Below are 19,768 nucleotides of genomic sequence, written 5' to 3'. Positions count from 1 at the left end.
GGAAATGTTGTTTATGTGACGTTGTACGCTTGAATATGCGTTGTGTAAAATGCTTGTTTCTCGAGAGATTTATTGCTGTTGTTCTTGATTTGTTAATTTTAGCTTGGAAATGTTGTTTCTGTGACGTTGTACACTTGAATATGAGTTGTGTAAAATGCTTGTTTCTCGAGAGATTTATTACTCCTGTTCTTGATTATCAGTTTTTTGAACGTATTTTGTTGATTGTTGTTCGTTTCCTGGTTCACTAGTTATGGTTTCTTGCTGATTTTTGTCTTACTGGTTTTCAGAGTTGCAATCGGAGCATTAATTGCACAATAACCGAACACTGAAAAAAATGAGGGGAAAGAGTTATAGTCCTTCACCACCAAGGGATGGTTACAGCAGGAGACGGCGCAGCCCCAGTCCTAGAGGACGGTATTCTGGCCGTGGCAGTGGCAGAGATCCATCAACTAGTTTACTGGTTCGGAATCTTGGCCATCATTGCAGGTTTGCTCTAATGTTCTTCTGGATTTAAAGATATCATTATATTCCTGCTATGCGATTTTCTTTGTTTTTCTCTAGTTTCGACTTTTAAGTGTTTCTGTTGACAATATACGGAGTATATGATATTGTAGGCGCGCTGAAGGATTATTGTCTGTTTAATATTCAACTTTTCAAGTAATATAATAAACCCGTTTGTCTGTTTCTTTTCTGTGAATTAATTCTTTATTTCATTTTTTGAATTGAAGTCCCGTGCCTTGCTTCTTCAAGTACAATATAAGCCTTGTTGGTTGTTTTATTTCGAAATGTTCCGTGTTTTGCAGACCTGAAGACCTTCCACGGCCATTTGGGCGGATTGGTCCTCTCAGGGACATTTACTTAATTGCCTCGAGATTATTACCCTAGGTGAGTTCATTGAATTCAGTGATATTTGCTCTGCTTCTGAATTCCCCATGTCTCTTTGTGAGAGTTTGCCTCGAGATTATGACAGTGGCTGATTTTTCTTTGTTATTCATAGGGTAACCTTAATTGGTAGTCTGCTACTGAAAAAGCTGAACTGTACATTTCAGAGTTGTAGACGATATTTTCCCTGCACTCAATTGGGGTCTTGGGGATTGGTAATTTGGACATTAGTAACACATCAGTATGCCGGTAGCGTGATTTTGAAAGCATAGAGTTACCTACCTCGACCCACTTTACAGTGGGTTTGTTTGTTGAGTGGAGGTCCGTCTCAGTGATGTATTTTACCATCCAGCTGATGCTTCTGATGCAAAACACCAGATGAATCATGGATGGTCAAGTTTATCAGGGTTGTGAATTGACAGTTGTGGGTGGTAATTTATGACCTGAATTCAAATTCCGTCAACAGTTCAGAGGTAAAATTGACAGATGACTTACTCATCCTTTCCTAGTTTCATCAATCATCATCCCACTAGTATTAACCAAATGAACTCACTCACTTAAGCAAACTAATAAAAACGGTTTCATATGATAATTAGTGATAGATAATACTGTACTTTATAGTCCTCAATAAGTAGATTATTGATTATTGAATAAACAAAAGTGAAGAATTTACAAGGAAAAAAAACAGTCGGTAATCAAGGATGTATTTTATTTGAATATTCTTGTAAAATAGCAAGTCTAATTTCATGGAGGATACATTTCCAATAACTTTATTGTTACATAAGAAGTGTACATCAAACATGATTCATTAACTATGAAAGTGAGATAAATTTTGACCTACTTTATCACAAATACTTGTGTAATGCGGTGTTATACAAGTTTATTGTAAAAAACAGAAGACTAATGGTTACTTTATTATGTAATCCGTAATCAGTAATTTGATTACTTGGTGTTTAGGGGCCTCATCTTGAAACCTGGAACAACGTTACCCATAACCGGTTTAGCGTCCTTAACATGAGCATGATTATAGTCATGAAAATGGAAATTCTTGTATATGAAGGTGGACAAGAATTTGGAAGCAGCAAAGCAAAGCAAGGCGGTGGCGAACACAAGAGGTTTCTGCTTAACAAGTCCAATGATTCCGATAAGAGCAAAAGACGATATCTGGAGCACGGTTTGTGCCAGCTTGAACCCCTTATACGCCTTACTACAGCTCGTGCAATTCACGGTATGGCTCCAGTACCTGTCAAGTAAGACGTCTTTGGGTGGTGTTGGCGGTAGTTGTGCTGACTCGTATTTGTTTCCCCAATCGACTCCCTCTCCTGCGTACTTATCTAGCCATTTACGGAATGCAATGACCATGGCGTCCGCTTTTGTTGGCATGTAGTATGCTTTCTGCCATTTCCCTCCCTTATCTAATAGTCTTTGCTCCTCGCCGTGCAGTAGTTTCAAGTCTGAATCCAGTACCAGATTATGGACTATATGAAACGCCCATCTCGGGATTATTTTATCAATCCATTGCATGAAATTCCTTGGGAATACCAAGATTGCTCTACATTTTCCGGGACTCACTGGAATACATATAAATATCAAAAGCCGTCTTTCCTGCTCCTTCTTCTGCGCATCATCTTCAGTACCTTTGGCAAACCTGTTGGGAGCCATATAAAAGATACAGGGCGCCATAAACTTGTTGTAACCTCCTGGTTGATTACCTGAAAACCCGCTTTTCTCTATTTTTTCGACACTGAAGTTCATAGGTCTCCCGTTCTCTCTGTCTGCAATGGGCCTGCACACAATTTCATGATATTCTTATTCTGAACTACAGAAGGATATGAAAAGAAGACGGTGATTAATCTGAATGTGTAAATACATACTTGGTTTTATCAACGGGCATTGGTGGCATCAGCCCATAATGTGCATAAGGAACATGAGCAGGATCCATTATGTTTTCGACCAAAATCTCGTAACCATAAGGTAAATCCCTAACTCCCATGGATCTAGTATAGTTAGGATCCTCGAGTTCAGGGATATAAGGAGGTTGTTTCTTTGTTAGTATGTCTCGGTATTTGGGATCGCTGTTAGGCCAGAACCACAGAATGTCATGCTGGACCGTGCATGGATACGAAGCCACACATGCTTTCTTCGATGTGTGAACCTGTAAATTACAATTAATTAATTAATTAATTAATTAAACACGGTCTGATGCATGTAACCTTACAGAAAATCTACGTGTTTTCTTCCAATTAGTAGATTATACAACCAGTTGTATGCAGTTGTACGGTGTAGAATCTGGGCTGTGTATTAAAGTTTTTGAGTTTTGTTTAAAAGAATCTGAGCTATGCTGTAAAGTTTTTAAACTCATACACTTAAACATAAAAAAATAAACTCTTATAAAACTCAGAAAAATTACACATAAGCTCGGATTAATGTATATGATTGTACAATGCTTATTATACAACTGGTTGTATAGTAGTATTTGTGGTTTTCTTAGATGTATGAACCTGTTAATGAATTAAACACGTTCTGATGTATGTAAAAAGACGGTTTGCAGGCGACTCAAAATAAAATCTACGTGCTTTCTTGGATGTATGAACCTAAACACGGTCTGATGTATGTAACCTTACAGAAAGACGAGTATTTAATTAATAAAGGTAAGGTGAATGAATATATACCGGAGTGGTGTCAAGAGGAGCTTGAGGAATGAACTTACAGCTACCGGAACCATTGAAACACCAGCCATGATAAACACACTGCAATCTCCCCCATTTGTCGATCCTTCCCTCCGACAAAGGCGCCAGACGATGTGGACAACTATCGTCAAAAACTTTCCACTGCTCCTCATTACGATCCCACCAAACCACCAGTTTTATTCCCATAATCGTCATCCCGTGTGGGACCTTCTTGTCCAGGTCAGACAAGGGTGCCATTGCGTACCACTCCGAATACCAGTCGAATTTTTCGTCGACTGTATCTTCTGCAGGTACTGCACTCTTCTCATACACTTCTTCAATGACTGCCTTTGCTGTTTCTGTTGTTGTTGCAGTAGAAGTGTTTGGAGAAGAGTTACTGCAGTAAAGCTTGAATTTTGTAGGATTAGTACTGAATCGAGTTGATGATAATGATGGATGGTTGAGTTTGAAAGATTGTCTATGGAAATGAGTCGGGTCGAGTCGAGTACGGATTGTAGACATACTAATGGTATTAGTTGCCATGGCTTAAGGTGGTTGTTTTGGTTAGTAGTATTAATTTCACTTGGTTTTCTTCACTTCATTCTCAATCTATTTATACACTCTTTCCACGTAGGGTTGGCGTGTGACAGGAGCATTTAATAAAAAAAATTGGAACGGTACGTTGGACTAATCTTTGTCGCAAATTCTCGTTTTAGACGATGAGTCGTTGAAATTGTGAAATAACGGATGATATAATATGTGACCATTTTTGGATATTTGAACATTTCCTACTAAAACTTATCATTTGTTTATACTTAGAAAGTGATAATTTTAGTTATATTCGTAATTTTTTATCGGGCAATAGCAATGGTTATATTTTCATATTATATTTTCATATTATATTTTCAAATGCCACCTTTGTGCGAAAATTCTTGTTTCAAACGAGACTTTTCGTTTGAAACTTTAGACGGCATATCTGATAATTTTATGGTTAAATGTAACCACAATGATACAGCTAGTGTTACAACTTATAGTAACTTATTTTTCAATAATGGTTAAATTTGACTGTAAAATAGTTACAAAATCCCGTCTTATTCATTTAGACCAAAATGGTCCGTCTGAAGCAAGACCAACTATATGAAACCTCTAATTTCACATGAAACTAGCTTCTTAAGCAAGAATCCGATTTCATATTAGAAGCTCTTTTTGTGAAATAAAACTCCTTATTTTATCTTATTATTATATTAACTTAAATAATCACTTTTTATTATAAAACGATCATATTTTCTCGTCTTAAATTAGATATACTTAAATGGCCACTCTTTAGTCTTTAGTCTTCAGTCGTAAGCCACGTTTACTGGTCTAGAAGTGGAATTTTCAGAGTTAGATTTTTTAATTATTCTTTTACAATTAAATTCAAAATTGGCAGATTTGTACAGTGTACTATTCAAGTATTTCAGCTGTTTTCAGTTGCCATTAATGCTGAAAACAATGTATGTGGATTACTAGACTAGAAGTATGTTTCAACTTTCCACCACGGTTGGCTGCTAATTATTTTAGGAAAGCGATAACCGAGACCATCCCCAAACAGTGGTCACGCTAACTAGGTTATGATCCGATTTTACTCTTAATCTCACCTTATTAACCTTGACTCATTTTCACCCTTCAAGCAGAAGATCGCGACCTTGGTCATCAACCCAATCATTTTCCATTTCACAACATTCACAATCATACCCCACTATCATATTATATACTTTTATTTATTATTTTTTTATTGTTCAACCAATAAAAAGTGTTCACCTAAAAGGTCACTAAGGTAGTCAATTTGCTCAACAATGGTCACAAATTGACCTTTTGATGCAAAAGGTCACAAATTAACCATCAAAGGTCACCAATTATACTTGTTAGTTATGTTATTAGCATGAGCAAGCAAGGTCATGACCTACCAATTGACCTTGCTTGGGCATGGTTTTAGGACGTCACCCAATCGTACTGAATTTCAGTACCGCCCGCCAAAGTTCTATTCATACACGTCCTAATTAGGATGGGTGCGGGGCGATATTCACTTGTATCTGCCTCACCGACATCCTTACTTACTAGTGTAGTACAATTAGTTTTCTTTAAGTCTATCATATTCGTCTTAAATGTAAAACGGAATAAATATTAGTTCATATAACTATATCGGACAAGACTATGCCCGTTCCTAGAGAGTAGAGACTTTTACTTATTGTCTAATCTATCCTTTTAACCAGTTTTATCACTTAAAACGGATATATCCAATAATTTGTAAATGTAAATACATCCTTCCTAAATCCATCCCGAATGGGACTCTGTGGTCTTAAGAGTTGGAGATAAGCGGACTCGAACCGCTGACATCCGCCACAGGGTAAACCACCGTCTCTCAGGCCCCCGACTGACTGATTCTACCATAGAGGCCAACGATAGACAATAACTCCCCCCGAACACAGCTTATTACAACTTTCATCGTAACGTGCTCTCCGAAGAGCAACTCTTCTCAAAATCTCAATGAGTTGGAATACAATTCTAACTAAGGATTCGTGTGGTTCCGGAGGATCCAGCTACAGGAGAACCAAGAACAGAAAGCTTTCCCCCCTTTTCCGTCCGATTCTGTGGTCTTAAGAATGTTTGTTTTTACAAGTCTAAAGTCTACATTTTTTTTAAGAAAATAATCCCGAAGGGTATTACTCATTAACGATAAGTCAAACATCACAGCAGAGTTCGCGGACGATGGCAACACATCCGACCAACTAATTTTGCCAATGATCCTAGGCAAGACACGAGCTAAAGCATGAGCAACACTATTGTTAATACGTCTCGTACGCGATCAAATGACAAACTCAAACTCGTTACAAAATGTAAAAATATCATCAATAACTAGCGAAAATAAGATACCCATGACTCCTTCCATTCAGCGCATCAACAACTTGAAAACATTATCTTTCAATAAGTCTACTCTATTTTAAAGTCTACTCTATTTTGATGGCTATGAAGATTTTATAATGAATGCATTTAAATTTGGTTTGTTTGTAAAATTATATGATGTATACCATCTAAGTATCTAACTCATTAAATTGGGCAATTTACTAAGTCTAAGTCCTTCAATTTGCGTATCGCCATACCCTATGGACCATTATTGTCCATCTCCCTGACATAAGACGATTGTAACCGTCTAGTATTCGTATATTAAGTCAAAACTGTTATGAAATATAATATATTATTATTATTATTATTATTATATAGATGTTTATATTTCAACAAAATCAATCCATTTTCATACTTTTAAACATTAAAATTTTGAGTTCATCACAATTTTTAATGCTATATAGCGACACATTAAAAATTTGACTTTATATTGTAAACTATAGTATCCATGTTTAGTATCCTGCACTAGTTAATGACGATTGACTAATTTGTACTTGTACGTTATTACGGAGTATTAGTTTGATTTGGAGATCATCCTTAGCAGCTAGTCTTGCTTGTGACGGGCTATTCCCGTCACAAGCTTGTGACCTCTCACAAAAAGGGAGAGGGGACAAGGTGGGGCACCCTCCATGTGTTTCCCCACTCACCTCTCATGGGTTATTTGTGAGAGAAAACGGTATCCGTCACAAGTTTGTGACGGATATCGCCGTCACAAATAAGAATTTGTGCATCCTCAGACATCTCATCTCAGTTCATTAAACTTGATCCGTTCAGTTTAGGGTTGTAAATGATCTGCGCCGGTTCATCGAATCCTCGAAATCGGCTCGATCAAAGCTCGACTCGTGCTCGGTCAAATCGAGTTTGAGTGAGCTTGGCTAAATACGAGCCGAGCCCAAGCTCAGCAAGGCTCGGCTTAGAAGCTCATTTTAGCTTGTTTATAATTTTTTTATATCTAATTTTTATATTGTGATATTAATTTTATTTCAAATTATATGTTATTTAGGCATTTATAAATATATTATAGTATGATATTTTTTTGAACTTTATAATCTTACTAGGTTTGGTGCCCGGTTTCGCTCGGGCTACCTCTATTTACCGTTATATTTTATTTTCAATGAAATAAACTATGTTGGAGTTGTCTAACTCACACGTTTACTATTTGTAATGTATTTTTCTACATCACATCTTGTAATTATGATGAAATGTAAAATTTATTTTCAAATTATGAGACACGTTCACTACCCTGCTATTAATATTATTACTTTCACGACATTCTTTCTTAATATCATTACGCTCACTACTCCCATGGTTACTATTGTTTCTTTTACTAATTCCTCTATTTTTTCTGTTAAATTCATTATTCCCGTTAATTTTATCCGGCCTGTATTTAAATAAATAAAATATTTTCTTAAATCGATTGGTTATTTAATTGTTCATACTTTTCTCATTGTTACCACGGTTACTTTTACTACATTCGTAGTTACTTTCACTACTCCCACTATCATTATTATAACTGTCTCTACTCCCACGTTAATACCGTTAATTTATTAATCTCGTTGCTGCTACTATTACTTTTACTACATTTAATTTAATGTATAATTATATGATGATACTAATTAATTCCAAAAGTGGGGCATGTTAATTTTAAGGAAAATTACTATATTCTTGTGTTTTCTAAATTTAATTACTTTAATTTAATGTAGTTTCCATAAATATTCTTCATCAAGGCATCTTTATATTATACTTTTAACCAAAACTATATAATATTTATATTGAGGTCCCTTTATCAGGTCCATCACATGATGCTATCGATTTAAAACTATATAGTATAATTAATTTGTATAGATTTTTTTAATTACATTGAAGTCCCTTGGTTTCTGGAATTAATATATAGTATTGATTTGCTTATTAAAACTATTTATATATAGTTTGATTCGAAAGTGAAAATAATATAATGATAAAACGAGCTTGATTCAAGTTCGAGCTTAAGCTAAACAATTCGAGCCGAAACCGAGCCCACCCCAACTCGAGCTCTAATCGACTCGTTTACAACAATAGTCTCTCAGTAAAATCAGTGGGTCCAAATAATGCACACTCCAACATGAGTCTAGCCCCGGTCCAGCTCAAACCCGCATTTGATCACCTCTATTTACCATCAAGTTTTAAGTTGAAATCAATTCTTTTTTTAAGTAAGCCCAACATAACATAAGTATCAAAGTTAATAGTTTGGTTCGTTTGGGGGATACCAAACGAAAGCTGACACACATATAGGCCCATCTTTGAACACCATCCAAGTCTCTGTGACTCCCCAGTCACCACAGCTCCTCTCCTCAGCGGGTTCGAACACAAATTTCGCGTGGTGAATGCGTGTGCGAAGAGGCCTAAACCTACCCAGCTATCTTCACCCCGCCCCACTCCACCCCACCCCACCACACCACACCCCACTTTTACAACATCCACTTTGTTTTTTTGTTTTTTTTTTTTTTTTTTTTTTTTTTTGTCTAAATCACTCCTTTAATTTTGTCCAAGCCGATTCTCACTCCAGTCGAGGTTTCATGTTCCACTATACCTAATGTAAAACCTCTTCTTCTCAGTTTTTCTCGACTTCGCTAATTAAAAAAGATAATTAAATAAACCGTGCCTGTAAAAATCTAGGCCACCCCTAAAAGCCCCCTCGCCCATTACTTCAACCTTTTTTCAAAATCAAATTCAAACCCGAACAAACCCGAACATCAAGTATCAAAGTCGATGGTTGGACTAGACCGACCAAAAACCCATTTCAATACGGGCTAAAAATGACACACACATAGGCCCAAGGCCCAAATCCCAAAGCCCATCCCATCTTGGAACACAATCCCAAGTCTCAAGTCTCAAAACACTCACCTCACCTTCCCTTCCCTTCCCTTCTTCACTCTTCTTCCTTCACTCAACTCTTTCTCCTTCTCTCCCTCTCTTCATTTCCTCAGGTATTTTTCCCTATTTTTTCTCCTTTATTTATTTATTTTATTTGTGTAAAATTCAAAATTATTTGTTTCTTTAATTTAATTTAATTTAATTCCTTGTAAATTATAATCTAATTAAAATAATTTAAAATAATGTTGAAAGATGTAATTAATTTGAATATAGGAGTAGTAGCAGTTTGCAGACTAGTTCCGTATTATTCTGCGTGTAAAACCGTCTTACACAAGTATTTGCGTTTCAGCTGTCGGTGTTTGCTGCATTTTGCGAATTAGCGAATTAGGGTTTACCTTACGAACTTTACAGCTGTCGGTGTTTGCTGCATTTTGCGAATTAGCGAATTAGGGTTTACCTTACGAACCTTACAGCTGTCGGTTTTTGCTGCATTTAGCGAATTAGGGTTTACGTTTCGCGTTTCCAGTTGCTCGATACGCCGATTTATAATTCATTAAGATGTGCAATTGCTAAACAATTACGATTTCGTTTCCTTTTATCGAGTATGTTCTTTTGTTAGCTAACTTCAGCTGGAAAAAGTTGTTTCGAATGATATCGTTTACTTGAATGTCAGTCATTGTTTATTTTGCGTGTTTATCAGGAGATGATCTTTACATGACTGTGTTTGTAAATCTTTTATCCATATTTGAAATTTTGAAGGCGTTCGGATTGTATTGCTACTGTTCTTGATTTGCTAACTTAAGCTCGAAAAAGTTATGGTCGTGAGTTGTTTGCTTGAATATGAATTGAACTGTTCTTGATTTGCGAAGTTAAGCTCGAAAAAAGTTGTTTTCGTGACGTTGTTTGCTTGAATATGAGTTGTGTATTACGTTTGTTTCTCAGGAGATTTATTGCTGCTGTTCTTGATTATCAGTTTTTTGAATGTGTTTTGTTGATTGTTGCTCGTTTCTTGCTGTACTGGTCATGGTTTCTTGCTGAATTTGTGGGATGACTTAAGTTTTGTCTTACTGGTTTTCAGAGATACAATCGGAGCATTAATTGAACAATAACTGAACACTGAAAATGAGAGGAAGGAGTTATAGTCCTTCACCACCAAGGGGTGGTTATAGCAGGAGACGACGCAGCCCCAGTCCTAGAGGACGGTATTCTGGCCGTGGCGGTGGCGGCGGCGGCGGCGGTGGCGGCAGAGATCCATCAACTAGTTTACTGGTTCGGAATCTTCGCCATGATTGCAGGTTTGCTCTAATGTTTTTCTTGATTTAAGGTTATCATTCTTGAATCTTGCTATTCTATTCTCTTTGTTTTTCTGTAGTTTCGACTTTCGAGTGTTTCTGTTGACAATATACGGAGTACTCCCTCTGTCCCGGTCATTTGTTTATCATTTCCATTTTTGGGTGTCTTAGTCATTTGTCTACCTTTTTATATTAGGCATGCTTCTAATGGGTTATTTAATCATCCAATTTCAATATTGTCCACTTGTCATCCAGTAACACTACCCTCAAATGGTCCCCTCCCCTCTCCTTTGTCTTTATGCCAAAAACAAAGGTAAATAAATGACCGGACGGAGAGTATATGATATACCCGTTGGTCTGTTTCTTTTCTGCGAATTAATTCTTTATTTCATTTTTCATAACATGGACGGATTTTCCTTTTTTGAATTGAACTCCTGTGCCTAGCTCCTTCAAGTGCAATATAAGCCTCATTGGTTGTTTCATTTCGATATGTTCCGTGTTTTGCAGACCTGAAGATCTTCGAAGGCCATTTGGGCAGATTGGCCCTCTCAAGGACATTTACTTGCCTCGAGATTATTACACTGGGTGAGTTCATTGAATTCAGTGCTATTTGTTCTGCTCCTGAATTCCCATGTCACTTTTTGAGAGTTTGTACAATGATGTTGATTGGACTTCCGTCTGTGAGTAGTAGTAGTTATTGTAGGAGATGATTTTTCTTTGTTCTTCATAGGGTAGCTTTGATCTGTAGTCTGCTACTGAAAAAGCTTAACTGTACATATCAGAGTTAATTTTTTTTAATCACGTAGTAACCATAAAAAATAAAATAAAAAAATTGCACGCAAAAGCAAGTTGTAAATGATATTTTCCCTGCACTCAGTTGGGGTCTTGGGGATCGGTAATTTGGACATTAGTAACACATCAGTATGAAGGTAGTGTGATTTTGAAAGCATAGAATTACCTACCTCGAATCACTTTAGAGTGGTTTGTTTGTTGAGTGTAGGTCCGTATCAGTGATGTATTTTACCAATTCATTAAAGTTTTTGAGATTGAACAGAGTATATAATGTGTTTGAAGATACCAATCAAGTAATAAAAGTCATCAGAGAGATGTTAATAGTAGAAGAGTTGAAGAGAAGTTGGAATGAATACATTGTGAAGAGATTCAAGTCTTGAAGGATTTCAAGTCACTCTTTAAATTGATATTTTCAAGGTCAGCAGCCTTGTGCTTGCTTCTTATGTTCTCGCCACAGCCTTTCATATTGACAGGTCTAATGCAAAAGATCGGAGTACAGTTAGCTCTTTTGTCTACATGTTTTACTTTTTATCAAGTATTAGAGCACATCGTTATCATGAAAGTATGCTTGCTCTTTTGCAGTGCACCTCGTGGATTTGGTTTTGTGCAATATGTGGACCCAGCTGATGCTTCTGATGCAAAACACCAGATGGATGGTTATGTTTTTCAGGGTCGTGAATTGACAGTTGTGTTTGCAGAGGAGAATAGGAAGAAACCAATGGAGATGAGGTCAAGAGATCGGACAAGGTAAATAGTCCCCTTTCATGTAATTGTCGCAATGTATGTGCTGTAAGCTTGTGGTGATTTGTTGCAAGTGACTTGATCGATGAGTGGATGTTTTTGCATTCCAATTTGTCGGACATTTCTGCTTGGCATTTCAATTGGTATTTAATTTATGGTTTTAAACAGAATGTTAAATTTCAGAATCTTAGGTGGTCATTGCATTGTTTGATAGATGCCTAAGTTTAGATTAATTTATGGTCCATCAGATATGCTTTTATGGAAATTCTTGTCAATCTGTTTAGAGCCACAATGGACTAGAGTTAGAAGTTAGATCAATGCTTCAGGCTGGGCTAGTCTTCTCATTGTATCTTCGTCTTATTCAAAAGGGCTACCATCTTAGACTGGTGAAGCAAATTTGAACTTCATTCTTTTTTGAAGCACTTTCTTCAACTTTCTGTTTTGAAGCTATATCGTTCTATCCTCACCGGAGTCCTTTTAATACTATGTTCGACTTTAGCTTTGTTCCTTCACCGAGGCTACTATCTTTTGCCATTTCCAAGGGAAAAGACTTTGTACTAAGCGAGATTATAGAGTACTAGCTGCTGAGAGATGACATCCTCATGATAAAATTTCTCAAGTATTTATGTCATGTCTCATGAACCAAAATTGGTGTGACAGGAATTATCGGTTGCTTGATTGAACCAACCTCTGAGCTACTTACCTGTTCATCTCTTGTTACAAGTTACAACTATGTTCATATATGAATTGCTCTCTACTTAGTTGTTAAGAGTGCATACGAAGACAGTATTATTGTTTCTCTTCCATTCTACTTCATTTAACAACTTGCTTAATTTCCTAACAGCAGCCACAAGGGCCGGCATGAGAGAAGACGTTCTCCTGCTCGTTATTCTCGTTCCCGCTCACCTCGACATTCACGCTCTCCATCTGCTAGACGTGGAAGATCAAGGTCCCGTAGCCACGATAACTCACCTCCACCCAAACAAAGACAACATTCAAGGTAGTTTTTGCCGCATCCTAACTAGTTGTCCGTTTATTGTGTTTCTACTTCTTTCTTTTATGCGCTATAGTGTGGACACGTGGTGCCTTAGTGTGGTGTTGTTGATTGTGACAAACCATTGTACGGAGTATCTTACATAGTGGGTTGGGAACATATCTTTTGTGTGCTAAACTGCCAATGTTTTTATCTTTGTTGTCATTGCTTGACTAAATCACCATATCTGAAGTGTAGGATGAAAACATTCTGTCGTATTTTAATTGAAATCAAGCTTGATTTTATGGTGGTAATAATAGTGTGATGTGCTTGCCCCCCTAAAAAAAAAAAAAAAAAAATTAGTGTGATGTGCTTGAAGAGGTTTCAAATGTTGCTGAGGTGTTATTGTATTACAGTACTGGGAAAGTGTTTTGTTTCGCAGGGATATAGTAGTGAAATACACTGTATTTGCGGGAGCTCGTTTTTTCTTGTTTGCCACTGTAAAATTTTCACTAACTTGCTTTTTTTATTTGGTTTTAAGGCTTGTTCTCAACATGTTAATCTTGGTTTCACGATTCTTCGTGTTGTTTGTTACTTTGTTCAAGTAACTTCCTGAAACATGACTGGTGGTAATCTGTTCCAGGTCTGTGACACCCAAAGACAGGAAGCAGGGCAGGGAAAGGTCGTATTCTCGAGAAAGTAGAGGAAAATCACTTTCTCCAACACCACCGCCTCGTAATTCTCGAAGCCGTAGCCGCAGCAGGAGCCCATATCCGGAAGAGCCTCCTAAGGAGCAGAAAAGAGAGAGGTCGGCTAGTGAGGAAGATATCTGATCTGTTGATGTCGTCTGTTGCCATTGCGTTGGTGTTTGCGGATTCTGGTTCACCTTTTATGCTCTTGTATTGTTTGTCTTGCGTTGAACTTGTTATCAAGTTGTTATTTGTGATTTGTAATAGATGAGATTTAGAAACTCTTATTGCGTTTTATGTAACTCGGATTAAGGATGCATACTTTTGTTTTTTTCGAGCTTAAAAATGGTTGGGAAGGTGTCCCAAGATGGCATTGACTTCCGTTTGAAAGCATGTACAATAGTTGAACTTGTTAGCAAGTTGTTATTTGTGATTTGTAATAGATGAGATTTATACTCTTATTCCGTTTTATGTAACTCGGATTAAGGATGCTTACTGTTTTTTTTTTTTTTTTCCCAAGTTTAAAAATGATTGGGATGGTGTCGCAAGATGGGCAGTCTAAGATGTCAAAAACAAATAAAAAAAGAAAAAGAAAATTATGATAATACAATAAAGTAGCTGCTAGTGACCTTTATATGAGAGATCACTTGTCATAAAACCGTCTTACATAAGAATTATGGAGTTATATACTCTGTAGTAAACTTGATAAAATCTAGGGTTTTTTTGTCAAAAACTACCTTACATTTATGGGTATTTGTAAAAAAAACTACCTTATATTATTTTTTTTGTTTTAGACTACCTTTTTTTTCTCAATTTTTGGTCAAAAACTACCTACGCTGAAAATATGGCGAGATTTGGTCGATTTAGTGACATTAACCTATTTTACATGACTTTGTTAACATCAAACAACAATGATCAACTGCGTCCAAACCACAATTTAACTTCAGATAAGCAAAATTAGTGAATTTTACATTTCAATAATAACTACAAACATCTACTAAAGTTAAGCGTCGGTACTTCATGACTTCCCAAAATCGGCATTAGTAAGATTAAAACATAAAAGAGTCATGAGATAAGTTAAAGCCGGAAAACAGACCAAATATATCTAGACTCTTAGCATAGGTAGTTGTTAACCAAAAATAAAGAAAACAAAGGTAGTTGAATACAATAAAAATAATATAAGGTAGTATTTTTACAAATACCCCTAAATATAAGATAGTTTTTAACAAAAAACCCTAAAATCTAAGATCAAATTCACCAGAAAAGTACAACCACAAACTCATTCAAAGCCCAAGATAACCCAATCGAAAATAATCTCCCATCTCAAAATAACCCGATTCAAACAAAATCCAAAATGACCGATTTCAATTAAAAATGTCTTTCAAAATATGACCTAAATTACCCGAGTCGAAAACAATCCTACTTAGGGCTTGCTTGGATTGATGGTAATAGGAGGGGAATGAATAGGGGAGTAATAGGTGAGGTGTATTTCCCATGTTTGGTATGCGGGTAATTATTCACCTCCTGGAATTATTACCCTTGTGAAGGGGTAATACATTACCACCCTCCCCAAGGAACTCATTATTCCACTAATTAATTTCCCCAGTAATTATCGCCTAATAAAACTTACCCCTTAATAATTCCATGGATTCCAGGCAAGCCCTTACTTTCGAGTTTTGACCAAGCAAAAGCTGGCCCGTACCCAAATAACCTGACAAATAAAACCCAACCCGAGCTGACTCGAATTGACTCGACCCAATCCAATCCGAATGACCCATTTGCCTTTCATTTCAAACCAATTGACTGGTGGAAATTTCAGATGAATGAGTGAAAGTGAATGACTGACTACAAGAGCTCAACTCAGTAATATAGAGTCAATCACTCAGCAGGAGAAATTAACCAGAAAATTAAGTAGAAGAGAATAAGAGATGAACAGCGGAAGCAGCGGCGGCGGCGGCGGCAGCAGCAGTAGAAGACCATGGCCAACAACAACAGGAGTCACAGGTTCAGGAAAAAGAATACAGAAGGAAATGAAAGAATTGGATTCTCATCCTCCTCCGCTTTCCTCGGCCGGTCCTATCGCCGATAATCTCTATCACTGGCTCGCCACTTTCCTGCCCCCTCCTGGTTTGACTTCTTTTTTATAAGACCGTCCTATAATAATTTATTATATTTTTTTTTTCCTAGACGCCTTTTATTTTTTTAAATATCGTCAATGAGTGACCATTTTAGTACTACCCGTCCCAGTCATTTGTTTAATAAAAAAAAAGTAAATAAATGATTGGGACGGAGAGAGCATTAGTAACATATTTTTATGTGACGACTTTTAATAACGTTTTAGACAGGAACGTTTTACAGGAGACTTACAATTTTCCGTAAGCCTATCAGTAACATATGTTTAATAAAAAAAAAGGGTAAATAAATGATTGGGCGAAGAGAGCATTTTAGTAACATATTTTTATGTGACGACTTTTAATAATGTTTTAGACAGGAACGTTTTACAGGAAACTTACTATTTTCCGTATGCCTATCAGTAACATATTGTTATGTAATGTAAGGACTTTTAACAGTGTATCTACCCGGAACGGTTTTACAGGAGACTTACTGGTACTATATTTCCGTGTGCTTTTAACCTTAGGTACACCGTATCAAGGCGGTCTGTTTTTCCTTGAGATAATCTTCCCTGCTGATTACCCATTTAATCCGCCAAAGGTGGTGTTTAAGACTAGAATTTTTCACTGCAATGTTGATTCTTCTGGTAATGTTAACTTGGATATTCTCAAGAATGGTTGGAGTCCTGCACTTACCATTTCTAAGGTGTTACTTGCGCTAACGACGTTGTTCTTAACACCCGATCCATGTAAGCTCGACTTCTCCAAATTGGGATGGACTGATCCAAATTGGGTACTGACATAAGGTTTCTGTTTGTAGATAATGCTCTTGTTCCTGGTATTGCACAACTGTATTTGAATGATAGGAAACGACATGATCAACTTGCCGCTGAATGGACACTCCGGTTTGCCAAGTAATCTGAGAAGAGTCGTTAGCACGACAGGTAATTCTCGGACATTGCTGTAATCTGTAAATAGATGCAAGAACGGTCTGCTACATTGTCTGTGGTCAGCAGACATCTTAAATTGCGTAAACTTCTCTGTATCTACTTTGTAACCGTGTTTAACCCTGTAAATTGTGATTCATGTTCGGTTTTTAACTGTTGTATCATCTGAAGTCTGGTTACATGAATTTCATCCTACGCGATAATTTTATTACCTGGTTCTGATACACAGTAATGCATTTTTCGACTGTGAAACTGGCAAGTGCTGTATAATTGATCAGGTAACAAACAGGAAATCATTGCATTATTATGACTTATCTGTCATATTTCCGAATTCAAAATTACAATTTGTTAATGACGAAATATTGATAAATCTAGTACTGTATTTTATTGACTTCTGTCGCTCTGAAGTACTAACTAATACGGAGTATCTTTTATTGTTTCCCTAAAAAAAATACGGAGGGTTTTTTTATTGTTACTGTATTATTAATGTAATAATCTAAAAAAGGCGGTTATATCTTGGCGAAATCTAAGGTACCCTTGCCATCATGAGCCTTCCTGTAGAAGCACAAAGTATAATCAGAATATAAGACATTCTTGTATTTCGGCTTTTCACCAGTATTTTCCAACACTTCCTCAAGAGGTCCAATTACTTCACTCGGTTTTGGGTTCACAAACAACGGGATTGAAATCCTGTCCTTAGTTCCATTAGCAATGACGCGGTGCTCAATGCTTTTGTACCTACCGTTGCTCAGGATTTGCAGCGCATCACCAACGTTGATAACCAAGGCCCCTGCAATGGGTGGCACATGAACCCAGCTCTCACCATCTGGTGCTCGAACATACAGACCTCCGATATCATCTTGCAGTAGGATGGTGAAGGTTGAAACATCGGAGTGGCGTCCTACTCCTACTGTCAGTTCAGGTTTCGGACACTTTGGGTAATAGTTTAGATTAATCCTCTTAGAGCCTGTTAGTTGTGTCCATTTCGTTTCATTAATCTCATCGATGCTCAACCCTTTCATCAACGCCTCGACTAGAGGCTTGATCACCACCTCGCACTTTCTCATGTAGTTCAAAAGTTGATCCCTGGACAAAATGGTATATATGTCAGTGACTGCAAAGCTGCGTTTCAGAAAAAAAAAAAAAAAAAAAAAATCTAAGATGCACCCCTCTTTTTTGCAAAATAACTTTAACCGTCAATAACTCTTAGCTACAAGTTTAGAATACGATAAACTTTTTATTTTTTTTCAAATTGACCGTTTTTAAGAGGTCTCCAGTTTGAAAAAGAGTTTACCGACGTCTCAACTCGTAGTCGGGAATTATGGTCGGTCAAAGTTTATTCGTTAAAAAAGCTTTGAGCAACCATAACTACCGGCTACGAGTTCAAAAAGCGGTGAATTTTTTTTTTTCAAATTCAAGGCCTTGACGAGATAATCGGTTTGAAAAAAAAAAAATTACGGTTTTCTGAACTCGTAATAGAGAATTATTGTCGGCCAAAGTTTTTTTTGTGAAAAAACAAGGGGTACACCTCAGAAAATGAAAACGTTCTGGGATACACGAGAGAATATACCAAAAAAAAAAAAAAAAGGTTTCGACGGGGTTTTTAACTCTATTCCCGAGTATCACCTCAACGTCTTACCGTTGAGCTAGCTGACATCTACACGGTAACATGTTATTACATATATATGATATAAAATGGCAACGAAAAAGTGAAAAATATATAACAACAATGCAGAAACACATTGTGCTTAGCCGATGCAATTACTTAGTCGTAGTAATTTATGTTATTACTAAAATAAGTGTATTTGGCCATATGAGTCATATGTCAACTGTATAAAAACCTTTTTTTACGGCTGCCAAAAAAAAATGCAGGAAATGTTATATGTAACCTGCAGGCAGAGGGCCAGAGAGCAAGAGCTTCATCATCCGAAACATAAAACAGGCTAAGGTAATCCTTCCATTCCAGAGCATTCTCAGCCTCAGGGATGAAGCTAGTACTTAACCTTACATGATTACTAACCGAATTCTCCTTAAAATACTTCTTTTTTTCGTCTGGTGGCAAGCCGAAGAATGCAAGAGTCGCTTGCTTTACGTCCTCCAGCACCTCGACTGGCACCCCATGGTTAACAATCTGAAAGAATCCCCATTTCTCGGCTGCATCACATATTGAATTGGCCACCCACGGGTCCTCCCATTTCGACAGGTCAATGATAGGAATAGACGACTCCTCAACTCCGTCTGTCTCCTTGATTTTCATGCTACTTGGTCTTTCGGATTGTGGTTGTATGTATTGTTTAGGCAAGTTATTTAGGTCCATTTCGGATAAACCCTTCACCCCATGTCCCGTCTTTGTCACATATTCGGTTAGGTCCTCCATTCTCGGTTCTTCATCATCCTTAAACGTTATTTCTTGAGACATTTTTTAGCTAAAAAACTTATATGAAATTGTTTCGAATACTGTATGAATTAATTCGGAGATAATACTCGATTATTAACGTAAAATCTAAGGTTTTTGTACAAGGAAGAATACTAGGAAGCTAAATGTAAATGTAGAATTTAAGAAAAATAGTCAATTTAAACTTGTTGTAGAAGTAGTAACATACCATGGTGTTACTCTAAAAATTATGAGATTAAATTGATGCATTTATGATTTAGTAACTTTTTTTTTTCTATTTTAATTACGTTTTTTTATTTATGGATGTCTTAACGTATACAAATAGTTATGAGAGGACGTGTCTTATTGATGGTTTTTTTGAAATCATAAATTCATAGGGCTTTTGCAATGAGGAGTAAATATTGGTAATTTGACGTTAATAGTTCACTTGTTTTGGATTGAGATTATAAAATAGGTAAATAAAAGCATTACGCCCAATGAC

At 36.7% G+C, this 19,768-nt stretch overlaps 4 protein-coding genes across 6 annotated transcripts; 2 read left to right on the top strand and 2 right to left on the bottom strand.

Moving 5' to 3' along the window:
- Positions 1–319: 319 nt before the first annotated feature.
- On the top strand, positions 320–14,329 carry LOC141619525 (serine/arginine-rich SC35-like splicing factor SCL30A). 3 transcript variants are annotated; one of them, XM_074436538.1, is made up of 6 exons: positions 320–430; positions 10,578–10,642; positions 11,147–11,224; positions 12,014–12,178; positions 13,017–13,172; positions 13,789–14,329. In XM_074436538.1, exons 1-6 carry the CDS (start codon positions 335–337, stop codon positions 13,976–13,978), a joined length of 750 nt encoding a protein of 249 aa, XP_074292639.1. In that variant the 5' UTR covers positions 320–334; the 3' UTR covers positions 13,979–14,329. The 3 variants fall into 3 exon arrangements, with proteins under 3 accessions (XP_074292639.1, XP_074292638.1, XP_074292637.1); XM_074436537.1 differs by lacking the exon at positions 320–430 and adding an exon at positions 9,355–9,460 and having other exon boundaries at positions 10,426–10,642; positions 13,020–13,172; XM_074436536.1 differs by lacking the exon at positions 320–430 and adding an exon at positions 9,355–9,460 and having other exon boundaries at positions 10,426–10,642.
- On the bottom strand, positions 1,458–4,094 carry LOC141621925 (protochlorophyllide-dependent translocon component 52, chloroplastic-like). Its single transcript, XM_074438052.1, has 3 exons — positions 3,555–4,094; positions 2,757–3,037; positions 1,458–2,668 (listed from the first exon to the last, which is right to left on the bottom strand). The coding sequence occupies exons 1-3, from the start codon at positions 4,092–4,094 to the stop codon at positions 1,825–1,827; spliced, it is 1,665 nt and encodes a 554-aa protein (XP_074294153.1). The 3' UTR covers positions 1,458–1,824.
- A 767-nt stretch (positions 14,330–15,096) lies between the features above and the next one.
- LOC141619520 (constitutive photomorphogenesis protein 10) lies at positions 15,097–17,103 on the top strand. The gene is made up of 4 exons (XM_074436533.1): positions 15,097–15,262; positions 15,509–15,961; positions 16,473–16,694; positions 16,766–17,103. The coding sequence occupies exons 2-4, from the start codon at positions 15,763–15,765 to the stop codon at positions 16,861–16,863; spliced, it is 519 nt and encodes a 172-aa protein (XP_074292634.1). The 5' UTR covers positions 15,097–15,262; positions 15,509–15,762; the 3' UTR covers positions 16,864–17,103.
- Positions 17,104–17,370: 267 nt separating this feature from the next.
- LOC141619522 (feruloyl CoA ortho-hydroxylase F6H1-3) lies at positions 17,371–19,406 on the bottom strand. The gene is made up of 2 exons (XM_074436534.1): positions 18,782–19,406; positions 17,371–17,978 (listed from the first exon to the last, which is right to left on the bottom strand). Exons 1-2 carry the CDS (start codon positions 19,309–19,311, stop codon positions 17,402–17,404), a joined length of 1,107 nt encoding a protein of 368 aa, XP_074292635.1. The 5' UTR covers positions 19,312–19,406; the 3' UTR covers positions 17,371–17,401.
- Positions 19,407–19,768: the final 362 nt, after the last annotated feature.

Source organism: Silene latifolia, chromosome X (genome assembly GCF_048544455.1).
Source record: "Silene latifolia isolate original U9 population chromosome X, ASM4854445v1, whole genome shotgun sequence".
Classification (NCBI taxonomy): domain Eukaryota; kingdom Viridiplantae; phylum Streptophyta; class Magnoliopsida; order Caryophyllales; family Caryophyllaceae; genus Silene; species Silene latifolia.
This window is presented reverse-complemented; position numbering and strand designations above follow the sequence as displayed.